This window comes from Sparus aurata, chromosome 17 (genome assembly GCF_900880675.1).
Source record: "Sparus aurata chromosome 17, fSpaAur1.1, whole genome shotgun sequence".
NCBI classification, from domain to species: Eukaryota; Metazoa; Chordata; class Actinopteri; order Spariformes; family Sparidae; genus Sparus; species Sparus aurata.
In genome coordinates this window covers 17,589,562-17,605,691 of record NC_044203.1, presented here as the reverse complement: position 1 = coordinate 17,605,691, position 16,130 = coordinate 17,589,562, and the positions used below count along the sequence as shown (strand labels likewise).

Sequence of the window (16,130 nt, the reverse complement as noted above, 5' to 3'; positions counted from 1 at the left end):
CCCCCATCTCTGTATCTGCTTTGTTTTCTCTCATTTTCTTTTCTCTCTTTGTCTGTACTCGTGGGCACAGAGGGCATGAGAGAGGTGTGGATCAACAGCAGTATAGTTTGAAAAAGTAATCATATGGCGATTCCATTTATCACAGCTGATTACAATCCCCCCCAGTTTTCATCCCTGTCCAATGAGGCAGATCCACTTACTCATCTGTGGGGTTATGTCCGCAGGCCACAGCTCTCCTTTCTAGTTTTCTCTGTCTCTTTGTTTTTTGTCTCAGTGCCTCTTAAATGTTTCATCATTTTAGTATTTTTCGAAGAAACATATACTAAAAGTTCTTAGCTGAACCATGCAAATGTACAATCACTATTTCACCTTTTTCAAATGGAAGATAAATTCTCAGTGAGCTCAAGCTGAAGACAAATTTTGCATTTCCTTCTGTCGCTTTCATCTCTTTTGTCCTCTTTCATTCACTGGAGATCAATAGTAGCACTGTATAGCTTTCTACCTTTCATTGTTTCTGTTTCTTCCTTTTCTCTGTTTTTCTCCTTTACCTCTACTCCATGTGCCTGAGGCTCTTCTTCTTTCTTTTTTTATTATTATCTCTTAATGCCTCCCTGTGCCTGCATCTGTCTCTCTGTCTCTGTCTGTTTCTCTCTCTGGCTTTAAATGGGCTTCTTAAATCACATTTTAACTGCAGTACACGGGCGTGGATAAATGGTTTAATGGTGAAATCACTGCCACTTTTGTGCTAAAACTGCGCGCTACTGTCAGTGGGGTTTTTAGGAAGGAAGAAAAGGCAGTGCCGTTCTCCTTGTTAGCACATCATAATGGTTGTTAACACAATAAATGTATTGTATCCCCTGTGGAGGACAACCCTCCAACAGACAGGAAAACTTTCAGAATCCTAACAGACTGTCAAAACAGAGAGTTTCACTGCAAACAGTGGATGTGTACAGAGTGTGCTGCTCTGCTGCTCAGGAGTGTGAAGAAAGCTAAATGAATACCTGTATCTATGGGGACACCTGCAGCAGTGACTAAATAGAGAGAAAACAGCCAGTAAAAATAGTTTTTAAAAAGTTAAGTCCTGGTATCAAACAGGATATATGTAATCTTGTCAAAAAAATTCATACCTACACAGACAACACAATATTTTGTCAATCTGAATTACGTCTGCTTTTGCTCTGTCATCATCCAAAACATTGTTGTGCTTTTCCTCCACAGAGTTATTTCTGTGTTTGTTTTCACTGTCAGGCGCGCGTCTTTTCCTGTCTCACACAGCAGCAGGCCTCTTCAGTTTTGTAAATCTTCGAGTCATGTTTGAAATAATATTGATTGCCCCAGCTGAATTGCAATCTGTGCTGCCTGATTTGGCACAGGCTCGGCTCAATACCGAACATCAGTCAGCAATCAATCTGACATTAAGGAAAACATGCGCTGCCTGCCATCTCCATTTGTGAAAATTGAATTGTGCCCATGCTGTTTGAGATCCAAGTGTTGTTTAAAAAATGTAAATTTGCCTTCAGTGTCAAATTGCTCACTTGATAATAGCGGTGGTGTCCTTTATTTCTGTCACCATTAAAGGCCCGTGAATAATCCAAATGCAATTATTTGTATTGTTGCTGTTGGAGGCTAATTTCAGTTTACTCTGCAGGTTTTTGCCCTACCTCAAACAAGTCACGGGCTCACATTGTTTGCAAAAATCCATTTGAAATAACTTGCTGAGACAAATTGCTAAATTGATGAACACGATCAATCATTTTTCAATTGCACATGTGCTTTTTTGTGACATGACTTTACAATCGCTGCCTCTGAATTAAAAGTATCCTGCTTCAATTCTTTGGCTGAAGTAAAATTTTGCCACTCTGCCGCCATGCAGAGAATTTAAAGGATAGGTTCTGTGTTTTGTAAGTCCAGTAATTTAAATTCTCACATACCATTTGAGAGTTGTTTGTTTGCTGTAGTTCTTCCTCCTCTTCACTTTGGCCTTTAAGCGGGGTTTCCCATCATCACTCCACTGTTGATGGATGCTCTTTGTGCAAAAATGCATTTCAGTCTAGCTGAAAGTTATGTCAGGGTTGTGTGGGTATCTTTGTCCTGGCTGCTGTCTGAAGTTTTATCATTGCCAGCAAACCTTTGTTCATCCACCACAAAGTTTTACTCCAGAAAACACTGTCCAGGAAAGACAATAACATTGGAGGATACACACTTGACTTGCCTGATTCAAATTACTGAAGCATCATATTAGATTTGATTGAATTATTTTTGCACAAGGACCGAAGATTTTGTCCATTCCATTTTACAGTGTAGAGGGTCACTCAATGGTCTAATGGTCAGTATAGATCAGAACATACAGTACACGTGGGCACATGAGTTTCATATTAAGATAGACATGAAAAATCTCTCCTTTAACAGAAGTGGAAACAGGTCTCAAACATCCTGTTAAACTGATTAAGGGCTCGTGTCCATATAGCGTTTTTTTATTTTTTTTGTGACAGAGAGTGCTAGCAGAGCACTGAGGAGCGCTGTGATGAAGCACCTGTGCAGTGCGTGTTGGTTTAGGAGGATTAAGAGAAACATCAATACTACTGTGTAAGAGTTGCAAATAATTTAACCGAGGAAGATCCCCATGAACAAAACATACCTAAGAAATTCCCCAAGTTAAGCACATGATTATCCTGGTGCACTCCTCCTTTAACTGACCCTACCTCAGCCAAATTGCCTGTAGCTTCAGTTAATTCGCTGGTGGTAAACACGGCTTACATCGCAAAGGGTGATAAAAGCACAACACTCTCCAGCAACATTCATTGTCTGGCTGATCTGTTCTCTGTCTCTGTTAGGATAGTTTCTGTCTGACATATCATAAATCTCAGCACAGGCAGATAAAGCCAGAAAGAGCTTCTCCTCCCTTTCCTTGATAAGGCTTGGGATGACCCTGGCCCCATCTAATATATGATTGGTTCCCTGAAGAGGCAGACACCCTGATGCCTTTCTAAATGTTTTCGAGATTATCAATAAGAAGCGCTCAGAGCACCAAAAAGTTGGAGTGCTTTTTCGCCTCATTTGGGACAATTTAAAAAGACACTGGGTACAGAAAAAACTACAATATGGACTGGGGGCCTAATGAATATGGCAAGCTGTTTATATTGATCTCATAAAAAGGTGGGAGCTAAAGGGTCCTGAGTCCTGGTAAAGCAAACAGACAAACCTCAAACACATTTTTGATCTTTTTAATTGAGAGAAAAATGTAAGGACTTTAATTTAATGGTATGACATAATATGATAGAGAATCTGTTATAGAGACACATATGATGATTCCATTAGGACTGACTGCTTGCGTTCCCACATCTGTGTGTCTCCTCTCATTTTCTTGCAACCATCCCTCCTGTCCCCTCTGGCTAAATAGGAACTACCTAGTCGCCCCCTCGTTCCCATGAGAGACCTATTTAAGCAAACACAGGAAGAGGATGTATCCCAAATGGGCCAATGATTAGCAGATGTGTGTAGTTCAGTCTCGGATAAACCTCTGGGCTAGAAGGGTCAGGACGAGGTTTACAGCTCTAGACTCCTGTTACTTGCAGATGTGGCGTAATAAAGTGTCGATCTCGGAGGAGCAGTTTGCAGCACAGATCAGCGTTGGCCTCTGTCCATTAAATTCATAATCCATTCATATCAAAGACTTCAAGTTTTATTAGTTTGTTAAAAATGAACTCAGATTTCCTTTTGATGGATGAATATTTTTGCAGAGCCGTGTGTTTCAGCCATTATCCTCTTTGTAGGTGCACAATTTGCAATCACCTATTATGAGCTGTTTTTATAATGTGTGTTTCAGGGTGGCCCAGGAATAAGGGGAGCCAGAGGAGACAGAGGAGAGCCAGGAGTGACGGTTTGTAAAATGCACTTAATTTCAGAGATCATTTGTTCCTTGTCACATGAAAAGTCTCAAATAGCATCTAGTTGCGCCTGTCGTGTGGTTGAGTTACTTGTTTCCAACTGCGGGAGAAGAAGCATCACAGTAGTGACCGGTAATGAGTTGGTCAGACTGGAGTGATGGACAGCAGGGACAGACAATAACATGGGCATGGTTGTTTGCACAAACTGGGGAAGCTAGCATCATTTCTGCAATTTTATGGATAAACAAATTGACCTTGAACCCCAGATAATCAATATTTCTTTGATGGAAGCTGAAGCCCATCCCTGTCTCGAACTGGCTGCAAATGGATGATTTCACATTTCAAAGTTCAATCAGATTACAATGTACATGAGGCAAAAGAGGAAGGATTTCTTTCCAAGTGGAAGCAAATACACCTCGCCTCGCCTATTTCTCCATAGAGAGCCCACAAGAGCAGACTAGACATTTGTTTGTAATACATTTTACTCACAAACTGAACATGCCGGTCCACACCTCTACCTCCAGGGACACCTCCCTTCCAGATCATCCAGAGGATGAAAAGGAAGAAATTAGGCGTGTCAAGTAACTTACAAACAAAGAGACTTTTCAACAGCAGCCCACTCAGTCCTTCAGACTGGATGTGAGAGAAGTGGTCATTTTGGAAAACGTTTGTCAGACTTGGCGTCAGTCTTCCTCCACTGTTACCATTCCGTCTTTAATAGACATGAATCCAACAAATTCTGTCTTGGACTAATAATGAACGATTGGCTGCTGAGTTTGCATCTGCTATAGTTTTGCGATTGGCTATTCCAAACTGTGACAAACAATCCAGCTGTGGGGTTCAGTATAAGGCCTGACACTGTTGGAAGTTCCTCAATACCAATACACAGTTCTCATGATTGTAATTGAATCTTAGATGGAGGAAAATGGGTTTTCAAGTTTTTATTCTTTGAACGAAGCATCAGGGGGTCCTGCCACTTCTGCTCAGACACGCAGGGCTGTCAATCAAAATAATAAGGTTGATTATCTCAACCATATGTCCCATTTTTTACTTTGCTGAGTGACAGTGTATCGAGCGCAGTGAATAAAGCGGCCCACCCAGAACTAAAAACTCCCTTTAAATTCCCAATAATGAAACAAAGACACGATCAAACTCATGCAAAGCTTTTTTCAGAACCGGCCATGTGTATTATATTTGATGGGTGTAATTGTGTTAGTCTTGGAGTAAGATGTGGTTTTCTGTCCTGCTTGCACACACATGCTGTACAGTACACACTTATATATTACAGCACACCTGCCAGATTACACTTGAGCAGCATTTGTACCTTGGAAGCTGCAGCCAAGTTTATCTGAATGGTTGGATTATTCTGCTGTGTGACACCAGCTCCTTCATCAATCCATCAGTTTTCAGTCTCTAATCAGTTTAGATGTGTGACTTGTTGCATTGTAAGCTTTCATTAATAGGAAAATAAACAATGCAGTTATTGAAATAAACCTTCAAGTCATTTAAATTTCACTCATCTATAAATTGATTCATCCCTTCACGTAGTTTGCCGCCATGTTTCAGTGATATTTATTGTTTGGTGAGACATATCACATTTCAGTCCTTTGATTGTTTTTTTCTCACTCCATACAAGTTCATCTAATTCTGTGTTTCTTTTGATTGTTTGCATGGATAAGAAAGACATGAAGCCAGTAACCGAACAGTGAAACAATAAATACAACCAGAGTGAAGATTACTTTGGTGGCCACTGCTGCTGAGCCAACAGGCTAGAAATGCTGCCAAACAGTGGCGGTCTGCAGGAATTCCTCTTTTCTGACTCCCACTGCAGGAAACCTGTCTGCAGCTCGTACACATGGATCAAATAACCCGGCACAGCCTAATAAGATATGAAAGTACAGGTGTCTAATTCTGTTTCCTGTAGTAGAGCTCATCATGGTAGAAATGGACCCCCGAGGCAGGTAGTGATGATGTTGACCAGAGTTTGTAGCTTTACCTTGATGGACGTGGTCTGTGTTGAGTAGATGCTGCTTTGTAGGAAATGGGCAGTTAACTCACAGGTATAACATTTCCCTATAATTGAATTAAACAATCTTTATGTTTTTGTTAGCAAGTTCTTTCTGGAACCTATATGTCATTTAAAGTGAAATGTTGGTACCACATTGCCATTACTGAAGAGTAAAGGGGTTGAGGATTTGCACAGTGGTTTAAATACATTTCTTGAAAACATGATAATGATGCCATTTTGACATGGGGTAATCTGTATATGGTGTATTTTAAATGCAGGTGAACCCACTTAAAATAATATTCTTTTGACTTCTCCTCTGGCATGTTCAACGTCCCAAACGTGCCAGAAAACAGGGAACAAGAAACCAGCTTGGAGGCTAGTGGCAATGTTATGGTAATTTTTTTAGATATTTTAACTCAGTATCTCTTTGTTGAGACAAAGAGATACTGTTTAGGACTGTTTAGATAACATTGTTTAGAGTAGCACTCTAAACAATGTTAGAGTGCTACTTATACAGGGACGGATGAAAATCTATTAAAGTGCCAACGGCCTTAACGTTATAGCATTGTGCCAGACAAGCGTCGTGTCAATCTGGGCGTCATGTTTCCATGACTGCCATAAAAGCTGCACCTAATAAACACTTGTCACAAGTTAGCTGGCTGTGTTGGTTTTTTGGGGAGGGGTTGTCCAAAAGAAGGTGTGAAAGGTGTGTAAGTAGCGGCTTTGGAGGTTTGAGCACAACACATGATCTTTATTTGGAGTTTGCTCAGTTGGTATGGAAATTGATTTCTTGCCCATGTTGCTCACAATGTACACTGAAACACTGAAATCTATTGTGTTGTTTCACAGGGACCTCAGGGGCCAGTGGGAGAGATTGGCCCCCCTGGACCCTCAGGACCGCCTGGTCCTCAAGGACCAAGTGGGCTCTCTATTCAAGGTCCCCCGGTAAGACTTTGCTTATGTGTGTTTTTGTGTCACATCTTGGACATTTATATAACTACATGATAATCTCATCATTAACATACTGTAAGCATAATTTAGCTCCTAACTGCTGTTTGACTCTCTCTCTCAAATTCAACTCTAATGTAACATTCAGCTCTAATGTTAAGGTGGAGTATGTTTATGATAAAACGTCCAGAAGAAAAACTTTTTTTAGAGATTAAACTGTTATAAAAAAGAAAACTTCTGCTATTCCCAAGTGTCACCGCTACATAAAATTACGATGGAAACATTGTCATAAAACTTGTGCTGTTAGCCATGTCACTCCCACCTGTCCCCAGTAAGGTCACAAAATGTGAGCAATTAGAAACAGACTGTCAACCACCTGCTGCTATAAACTGACTAATGTTGACATATGTCTCAAATAGAGTAAACTCAAGTAGAGTCCCAGACACTGAAAGGATCTTGTCCACAGCACACTGATGCGGTTCTTTGGAGGCCCAGCATCTTATTGGAATAACTTGTGTTGGCTTTCCCAGTCCTTTGGTAGCTATCGGTGTCACCACTGGTCAGCTGAGATATAGTGACATTGTTTGTTTTACAGGGTGCTGCCGGCGAAAAGGGAGAGAGAGGAGCCATCGGACCAGCCGGACAAATGGTAAGACAACATTTAACAAAAGAAATGACATAATAGGTGAAGTGTGTGTCGGGCGACAACATCGCAAAGGAGAACCCAGAGGGGCAACTATTTTGCAATCTGCTTCACATGCAGTGATTTCTCCCTCTGTTTTCGTCTTGGCCAAATAAGATAAGCAAACCCAGCTGTGAGTGTGAGTGTTTGTGTTTGTGACTGTTTATAAATTGTTCTCCTCTGTGTGTATGTTTGGAGAATACAAATGAATGCTACATCCATTATCACTGAGGTGCCACAGGCCCTGCAGGCTCTCAAAAATTAGACCCGGTGCCCTGTGAAGGCATATTTCTGTAACTTCAAGCCATTTTCATTATAATTTGACTCTCTTCTCTTCATTTCAAAATACACATAATTCTTTATAAATAGATTTCTTTTTAAAAGAGGTTATTTATGTAATTGATTTTACAAAAGAGCTGCTGCTGAAAATGCTTTTTTCTTCAAGTGGACCAATTTTTGAGGTGAACACTGTGGAAAAAAAGACTTATTATTCAGGCCATCAAACTGCTGCAGTTGGCTAAGCTTCTGACATGGAAATTCTGGGGGGGGGCATAGCATTACAAATTAATTCATTTATTTATTCGTACTGTCCTAAAGGCAGAGAACGGTATCTACAGGGGTAGTAGGTTAAGAAAGAGTGTTTTGAAATTTGACAGGAAGCTAGTAATGCCTTAATACATTTTTAGGCTGATTATTCAATGAAAACAAATGTATGATGTATAAAAAGGCCTACAATGAAAATGCTAAAAACATCCTTTGACTTGATTACTCTGCAGGGAAAAGCAAGAGGAAAATGCACTATCAACTCATACAAACAAAATGTTTACATTTATCTTTTTTGTTCCATTTTGACTAGTTTCTTTATGAGAATAAGCTTCATTGGCCATAGTTCACATGGGATTAGATCTGTTTATGATTTGCTTTGTTTGTCTTCACTTTTACTATAATTATATATATTTAAAATCAGTACTATAAATTAATACACAACTCACCTAATACATTTAGACATGTACTTCACAGATTACTTTACCAAACCAAATAACACTATAAGAGTCCACAGCTGTTTTTGAGACGCTGCTAATCTAGTTAGTCTGCATGAGCTTTTTTTTTTCCACAGATATTTTTTTTCACATGGTCAACAAATGCCAGAAAATTCATTGTCTATTTGAAATCAAATCTGTTTTTACTGCATTTTGGCTCTGAGGTGACAGCATTCATTTTGTAGCAGGCCTACTACTCATTGCATCCAAAGAAAAACAGATTTATAGATTTAGATAGATGCACAGTAGATATAAATATTACCATAATCAAAAGATTTACATACACCTAAAATATTGTACCGTATCATAACTGTGTGAATGACATAAGGAGAGATCAGGAGAGGGAGGAGATGAGGGAATATAAAGATGGAGGTTCATGTAGCACTGTGTGCGTGTGTGTGTGTGTGCGTGCTTGTGTGTGTGTCCGTCTTTGTGTGCACGTGCACGCGTGTCTTCATGCGTGTCACACACACGAACATGCATGTGAACACAGACACAGAGCTGTCTAATTGAATCATCGAGATGTGAAAAATCATTACCAGCATCTCCATTACTGGGCAGTGAACCAACCAGAGGTAACGCTGAACTAATTTAATGGAGTTCTACTGGGAGCCAGTGTTTTTACTAACTCAGGAGAAATCTTTAGTGTCCAAAGATCACTTTGTTACTGCACATATCGGTTCATTTTTATTTATTTTTTTTTAACTAATCCTGTCGGAATTTTTAATATGAAATATAAAAACATCTTTCTCGACACATTTCACTGCTGGCAAAACATGCTCGTTGCTGTTACAAACAGTAGCTTTGGCCTGCCTCAATCTCTCAGACCCTCACATCTGTTAGTTATTCTGCTTAATCACTCGTCTGCTCAGGTTGACGTTGAGTAGCGCTATACTGGGAATTATGTAATGTCATCAAACACAACCTAACTTTTTTATTTTTAAATCTTCCCACCATCACAGGCACATCCAGAGTGTCAATCAAGCTCAGTCTATAAACACACAGCCACAAATCCACACACAGTCCTGAGAAGAGATCCAATCAGGCTACTGAAGTGAAAACACCTGTGAGGGTTTATCATGAGTGTCTAAAGTCTTTTAGCTGAGTTGTGGGCCTTTAATCTGTGCTTGTTTATTCCCACTAGACTACTGAGTTAGATATTAAAGGTGTCATTGAGGTAACATGATTAAGTGTGAAAAAAAACCTACTGCAGATCACAAGGGACTGTTTAATACTAAGCAAAATACACTTAACTATGAATTGTTAATGCCCATTATAATAGTGAATTACAGCACGGACTAATAGGGGATAGAGCTGCACTATATCTAGTAAGGCAGTCTAACTTTTAACAGCACGAGTACATGAAATATGCCTTGGCTTACTATGTTGCAGAGTGCTCCCTGCCAGATAATATTAATTCATCTCAATCAGTTTTCACTGTCTTGGCCCATTACCCTGTTATCACCAGGTTTGATCATCAAAACGTCCTTTAGAACTTAAATCAAGAGCGCAGAAACAGATATTGTGCACATGTTTCCTTAATACTCTGGTAATTTGTTGAATATGTCACAAGACTTTTATTTTGATTACTTTAATTTTAGAGATTAATTTGAATTCTTTGAAAGTGGAAAACGTGGGAGCCAACACCCGTAAAAGCTCTTTCAGCTCCATCTCAGTCACACACAGAGTGAAACTAGATCCTGATGTGGCACTGTTGCAGAGATAGTGCACATCTGTCCGACAAATACTTTTGCTTTCATCAAGCTTCTAGATGGATTTTCTTTCCTTTGAAATTCCACAGAGGTTTGATGTGAGCAGGAACCCTTTTAAACTCAAAGTATGTTTCAGTTGCATCAGCTAGTGTTGGTCATCGCTATGTTTCGTAGGACCTGAGCAAAGATGGTTGATTCTGTTCTGGCTCTGAGCCCAGATTCACTAGAGGGTGTCACAGAGGTGCTAACCAATCCGACTTCCAGCTCAAGTTTGGCCCATAATGGATTTCTGAAAGTCCTGATAGATTTTAAGAAATGAAAAATGTATACTCATTTATTTATGTATTATGGCAATGTTCATGTCAGGAGATGGCAGCTACAATCCTATGAGGTCCTGATCTTTTTTCTGTGTGAACTTTTCATTTCCTCTTCTGTCTTTAAAAGCCCTATGAAGACAACCTATTGAATGTGTTTTCTTCTAGCATCCTGGGATGAGCCGCTACCACAGTGATATATATAGGGACAACAAATTTCATTGGACAAGTGGATAAACTCATTTTGAATTCATTACAACTAGATTCTGCCTCAGTCAGGCTCTCGATATGGAGCTGACAGTGCAACATTTTTGATTTTGAGAGACAGCTCCCGCAGACAGCCTTAAAGAATGCTATTATTTTCTTTTCCACACCAGAGCACAACTTGTTACAGTCACTGATCCCATCTGCCGATCACAGATCATTTCGAACTGATGCATCGATCTGCCATCACATCACACTGTACTGTGATGAGATGGTTGCCTTCATATGGTCTCCTTTAATAAATCTGAACTTAAAGTCCGTGTAAAGCAGAAATAAATTTGTGTTATGAGTTTGTCACACCACAGAAACATGTGTCATTGACCACTGAGCCAAAAAAATTGCCAAGTATATAAAATTAGGTCTCAAAATCATGGAAAAACAAGCACTTCTCTCTGCTGTGAAACGCTGGGGGCGTGTCAGTTAAAGGCGCTGGAACCACGCCCACGCACGGGAGGGGAGCCTCCTCCGTGTGTTGTACAAGGACGTAACCTACAGTAACAATGGAAGCTAGCAGCATCATCGGACAGACCCAGCCCGACCTGTTTGAGCCATCAGAGCCAGAAACTGACTCTGAGTCAGACACTGATAGTGCTCAGCCTCGTTCCTCACAGTCCATGTTTTACATTACACACAAACGTAAAACCCCAGTCTACATATAATTCCTTGTCATAGCTATATTGGTGCACATAAAATATTACCTGTAGATTATCATTGTGCTGTCAGATGGACTCCGCTCAGGGAATGAGGCCAAATCATGTCATGATTAAATGCAATAACATTTGCTAACATTACATGGGCATGACAGGATGCACAATATAAAATCACGTTTATTATTTGCACCTTCAGCAAAATGCATGTAATTGCCCAAATGTACAGTATTTATAACATACATAAGCACACACTTACACTTAGAGCTTAGATCTGGCCCAAAAAAAATCAAGCCAGACCCGACCCGAGCCGAGCCCGTGCAGTGATGTCGGTAACGCGTTACTCTAATCTGACCACTTCTTTCAGTGAGGAGTAATCTAAGGCGGTAATATTTCCAAACCACTAATCAGATTAAAGTTACTTATTCAAATCACTGTGCGTTACTATTATTTTTGTCATTTTCCTTACTAAAAATGTTTGCTTTCTTCTTGTGTCTCGGGGAGTGACGTCACGTGCGCGAGAAGTCACGTTTTCAGCACGAGGACACTCACTCACGTGTAAAACCACGCAGCGGCACAAACAACATGGAGCGAGGAGAGAGATGCACGTTTTGTAGCTGGAAATACAGTCATTATTTTGAGTTATTAAAAAAAAAACACACACACACAAATGCTTGATCAAGGGCCGGCACGACCCCATTGGGTTAGGGTATCTAAACTCTAAACTCTACTTACACTCTCTGGCGGGCACGTAATGCCGGATGAGAGACCTGTTGTCGGCGGGACGGTCGCAGGCAGGCACATAATGCCGACGGCGGAGATGAGAACATGCGCTGTCCACGGGATGGGAGGATGCAAGCCGGGGACGAGAGGGTCAGTTCAGCCCCACTGACCAGCTTCAACGGACTCTTCAGATATCCAGACTTTACCTGGTGACAGTTGCTGTAACTATCGGGGGTAAAGTGGACACTGCAGAGACGGGTGATTGTGGTGATTTTAAACTCTCCACAGTAGCTCCTCTTGACAAAATCGATCCACCGTTTCCTTACGTTGTCATCCGTAGGAAACTTAAAGGAGAACTTTGGTCGATTTAAACATGCAGCTTCATTGCTCAAGCTACCGTTGACTTGCCAGTACCGAAGACGCGAACAAATTTGGTCCAACCATTACAGAGCTCCGTGAACGGAGACTTAGCATTGAACGCTAACAGCATGGGGTCAGAACTTTGCACTGTGTTTTGAGCGTCTTAACATGCTCCACATCTCACACCAAAAGTTATGCAACAGACACCTTACAACACAGCACTGTAGTGTGTATGACTCAAACTGAATAAAAAAGTAGTTAAAACAGTGTGTTTGTGCAAGGAGCTACTTACCTGTTTGTTGACATCCGTGTCTTCCGGTAGCTAGACCAAACTAGTCAATCAGTCGAGCGTGCACTTACTCCCTCACTGGCAGAGACGGAAACGTAATCCAGCATTTTTGTGATTATGTTCATAATGTTCATGTCCATGTTACAGCCTGTCATGAGTAGGGCTGGGCAAGCCTCTTTTTTAAGTGTGATATGGAATTAGACCCTATCGCGTATATCGATATAGTTAAAATTTGCGCTGTGATCCTTGCTCCGGGCAAGCCGCTGACCCGGAGCTCTCTGCACTGCTCCCCGCGCCCCTCCTCCTTCATGCACAGAGAGGGGGGGCTGGAACAGACACTCCGGCACTCTTCAACAAACTATTGTTCGGCCTTGATGCCCCATGAAAAAAAATCATCGTACGGCCACATGGGATTAGTCCGGTAAAGTTGGAAATATATTCACAGATTCGAACTTCCCGGATCAATAACTCATAAGTGAAACCTTGTTAAAACACAACTGACGGCTCTTTCCTACAGTAGTAAGGTAGACAACGAGCTACAACCGTATTTTCATCCAAACGAGTGTCTGGACATTAACTCTGGTCTGTATGGTCAGCCGTCTGTGAGCCGAGAGCGCAGGGACCGTCTACAAAGTGCGACACCGAAAAGAGAAACTACAAAAAATATTCAATAACTTCACTATTATTCAGAGTGTATTGTCACCAAAATCATTCCACACATCAGTGGTCTCCTGCTGGTTATTCTAAAAAAATTTTGTTTGGGAAAAAATGTGCTTTGCCATAATTTTGGGGAATTTCTATTGGGAGAAATATTCAATAACATTAATATTCAGTATAGTGTCACAAAACTCACCTCACCCTAACCCTACTTAAAGCCCCTGTACGGAGTTTTTAACTGGATATAGAAAAGTCTCTGGTTTCTGCTGATGTGTCTCTGTTACCTACAACAGCAAATGAGCCCATCAGCGTGAAGATACGCTATTTCTAAGTAGTCTAATTCTATACCTCTGAAAGGCCTTGGTCGGGTCGGACCACTGACGAAACGATTTACGGCAGTCAGACCGGAACTGACGACATTCAGGATACGGCATAGCTGTTTTGTTGCTACGCTAGCCAGTGCTAACCGAGCTAAAACTTTTGTCATGGCTGATAATGAGACAAAGAAAAGAAAAAGAATTCGAACCGAAGACCAACGAAAGGCCAAGAGGGAATCCAATCGAGCTAGGGCTAAAACACGGATAAACATTGGCGATTCCTTCCAGAGATGGAGAGAGTTGCGGGGTTGAAGGGAGGGTCGGATCCAGAATTTGCCCGATTCCTCCTAGACAGGTTTGTACATTTTATTTCATTTATGAAATGTAATGCGGGACGTAGTTTACAGCAATACATGAATTTATGTTGTTACAACAAAGCTGGCTAACGTTACCACTAGATTAGCTCTAGATACTACACTCGTGAAAACGACAACAAACGTCTTAGATCACGCATCCATTTCAGCTGTGTGATCAGCCCAGCCGACCTGCAACGATGCATCTGTAATATCCTGTCATTATAAATGATTCAGTTTCTTACTTAGAACAAAACATCCATCACAATCACTGTGACTTTGCTGTAACGCTAGCTCTGTAGCACCGTGGGTAATATATATAGCTGGGAAATTGCAGTGCAACAGCAGCATTACTTTGTTTCACCGGCGGCATATTATATTAAGTAGAAATACAAATAGACACATTACCTCGTCCATATGCACGCTGCAGGTAGCTGCTAAAAAAAAAAAATAATAAAAAAAAAAGTTTTCAAAGCAAGTCCCGTCGTCTTTCCGACGTTTCCAAAACAAATCTACACGCGCCGGCCAGACAAAAGTCTTCACGACAGTGGACGCTAGAGCTCATGGGAAATGCAGTCTCCATTCCGGCAAAACACTACCGCTTTCGTCCAGCGGGGCCGCCAAAATCAACACTAAATGAAAAGTCTGTACTGGGGCTTTAAAAAACAAACTGTTTTCTAATGTAACATCAACTTGATATTGGTATTTATAAAACGTTTTGATACATAATCCATGTGTTATTATAAATTAGGATGTTATGGTATCAGTCTGAAAGGTAAATCAACAAATTTTACTTAGTGGTCTTTGTGCCCTGTCATGTGGCCTTGGTGCCCCTCAAAACAAAAAAGTGAAGGCCAAATGGACTTGCCCCTAAAATGATGAAATTCCCACCCACATGTCATATTTGGCTTTGACTTTGACTGAACATTTGCTCTCAATTTGCAATAAAAATATTGGGATATATATCGTATATCGATATTCAGCCAAAATATATCGGGATATGACTATTGGTCCATATCGCCCAGCCCTAGTCATGAGCCATGAGCCTTACAATAGCCTGTTAAGCCTGTTAAGTGCACACTCAGAAAATGGCTGAATTTGCTTTACACAGACTTTAAATACCTCAGGATGGTGCTGAAATTTATCATAGATAAAGGTCCCATAGTATACTCATTTTCAGGTTCATACTTTTATCTTGGTAGAAATTTTTTTTTTTTTTATCTTAAAAAAAAACATTATTCATCTATACTTACTAGTGCAGTGCCCGTAAGAAAAATGTATTCCTATAGAAAAGTGGGAGGTTTATTCGCTTTTTAATGGATGGCCAAATGAGGCTGTGTTTGAAGGTGGGACGTCAGGGATATTTAGGTTTGTTGTGAAATCCGATATTCCAGGGTATAATTGGCTGTTTTTGACTATTTTTGATTTTGCCATTATATTTCACCTTAAAAACTATTTACTTGGTGTCATTATTTTCAGCACAACCTCACATGTGTGACTGTACAGTTATTTTTTTATTTTGACATACTGTATTAACACAATGGACCTAAAATTACAAAAAAAACATAAACTCCGAGTAGAAAAAGTTAGATTTTTTAAAGTGAAAACCACAAATATGTTTAACAAACAATTTTTTATTACTTATAATGCAAATATAAATTGTTGTTTGCTAAATATGTGCATACATTTTAAAAATGTACAAAGTTATATGTAACTATTTACATTTAAATGCAGTAAATGCTCATTTAGCAGTCTCCTCATTGTTTTGACTCATTAAACAAAAAACCGACTCCACTACACCAAACACTACATAACACACTAACTATACACTCCAAACACGCTAAATGTCACAAATCTCTCAACTCTCAATATCGCTGTCTATACACCGAACGTCGTTCGGCCTGTCAATCATTCGCCTAGGTCCCTCCC

At 40.3% G+C, this 16,130-nt stretch overlaps 1 protein-coding gene across 2 annotated transcripts in view; it reads left to right on the top strand.

Annotated features, from left to right (window-relative positions):
* The window catches only part of col14a1a (collagen, type XIV, alpha 1a), a 143,733-nt gene that overhangs the window by 99,033 nt on the left and 28,570 nt on the right, over positions 1 to 16,130 (top strand). For both annotated transcript variants that reach the window (XM_030393551.1, XM_030393552.1), the window contains exons 37-39: positions 3,827 to 3,880; positions 6,745 to 6,840; positions 7,439 to 7,492. In XM_030393551.1, the coding sequence (XP_030249411.1) occupies positions 3,827 to 3,880; positions 6,745 to 6,840; positions 7,439 to 7,492 (204 nt within the window). The remainder of the gene's footprint in view (positions 1 to 3,826; positions 3,881 to 6,744; positions 6,841 to 7,438; positions 7,493 to 16,130) is intronic.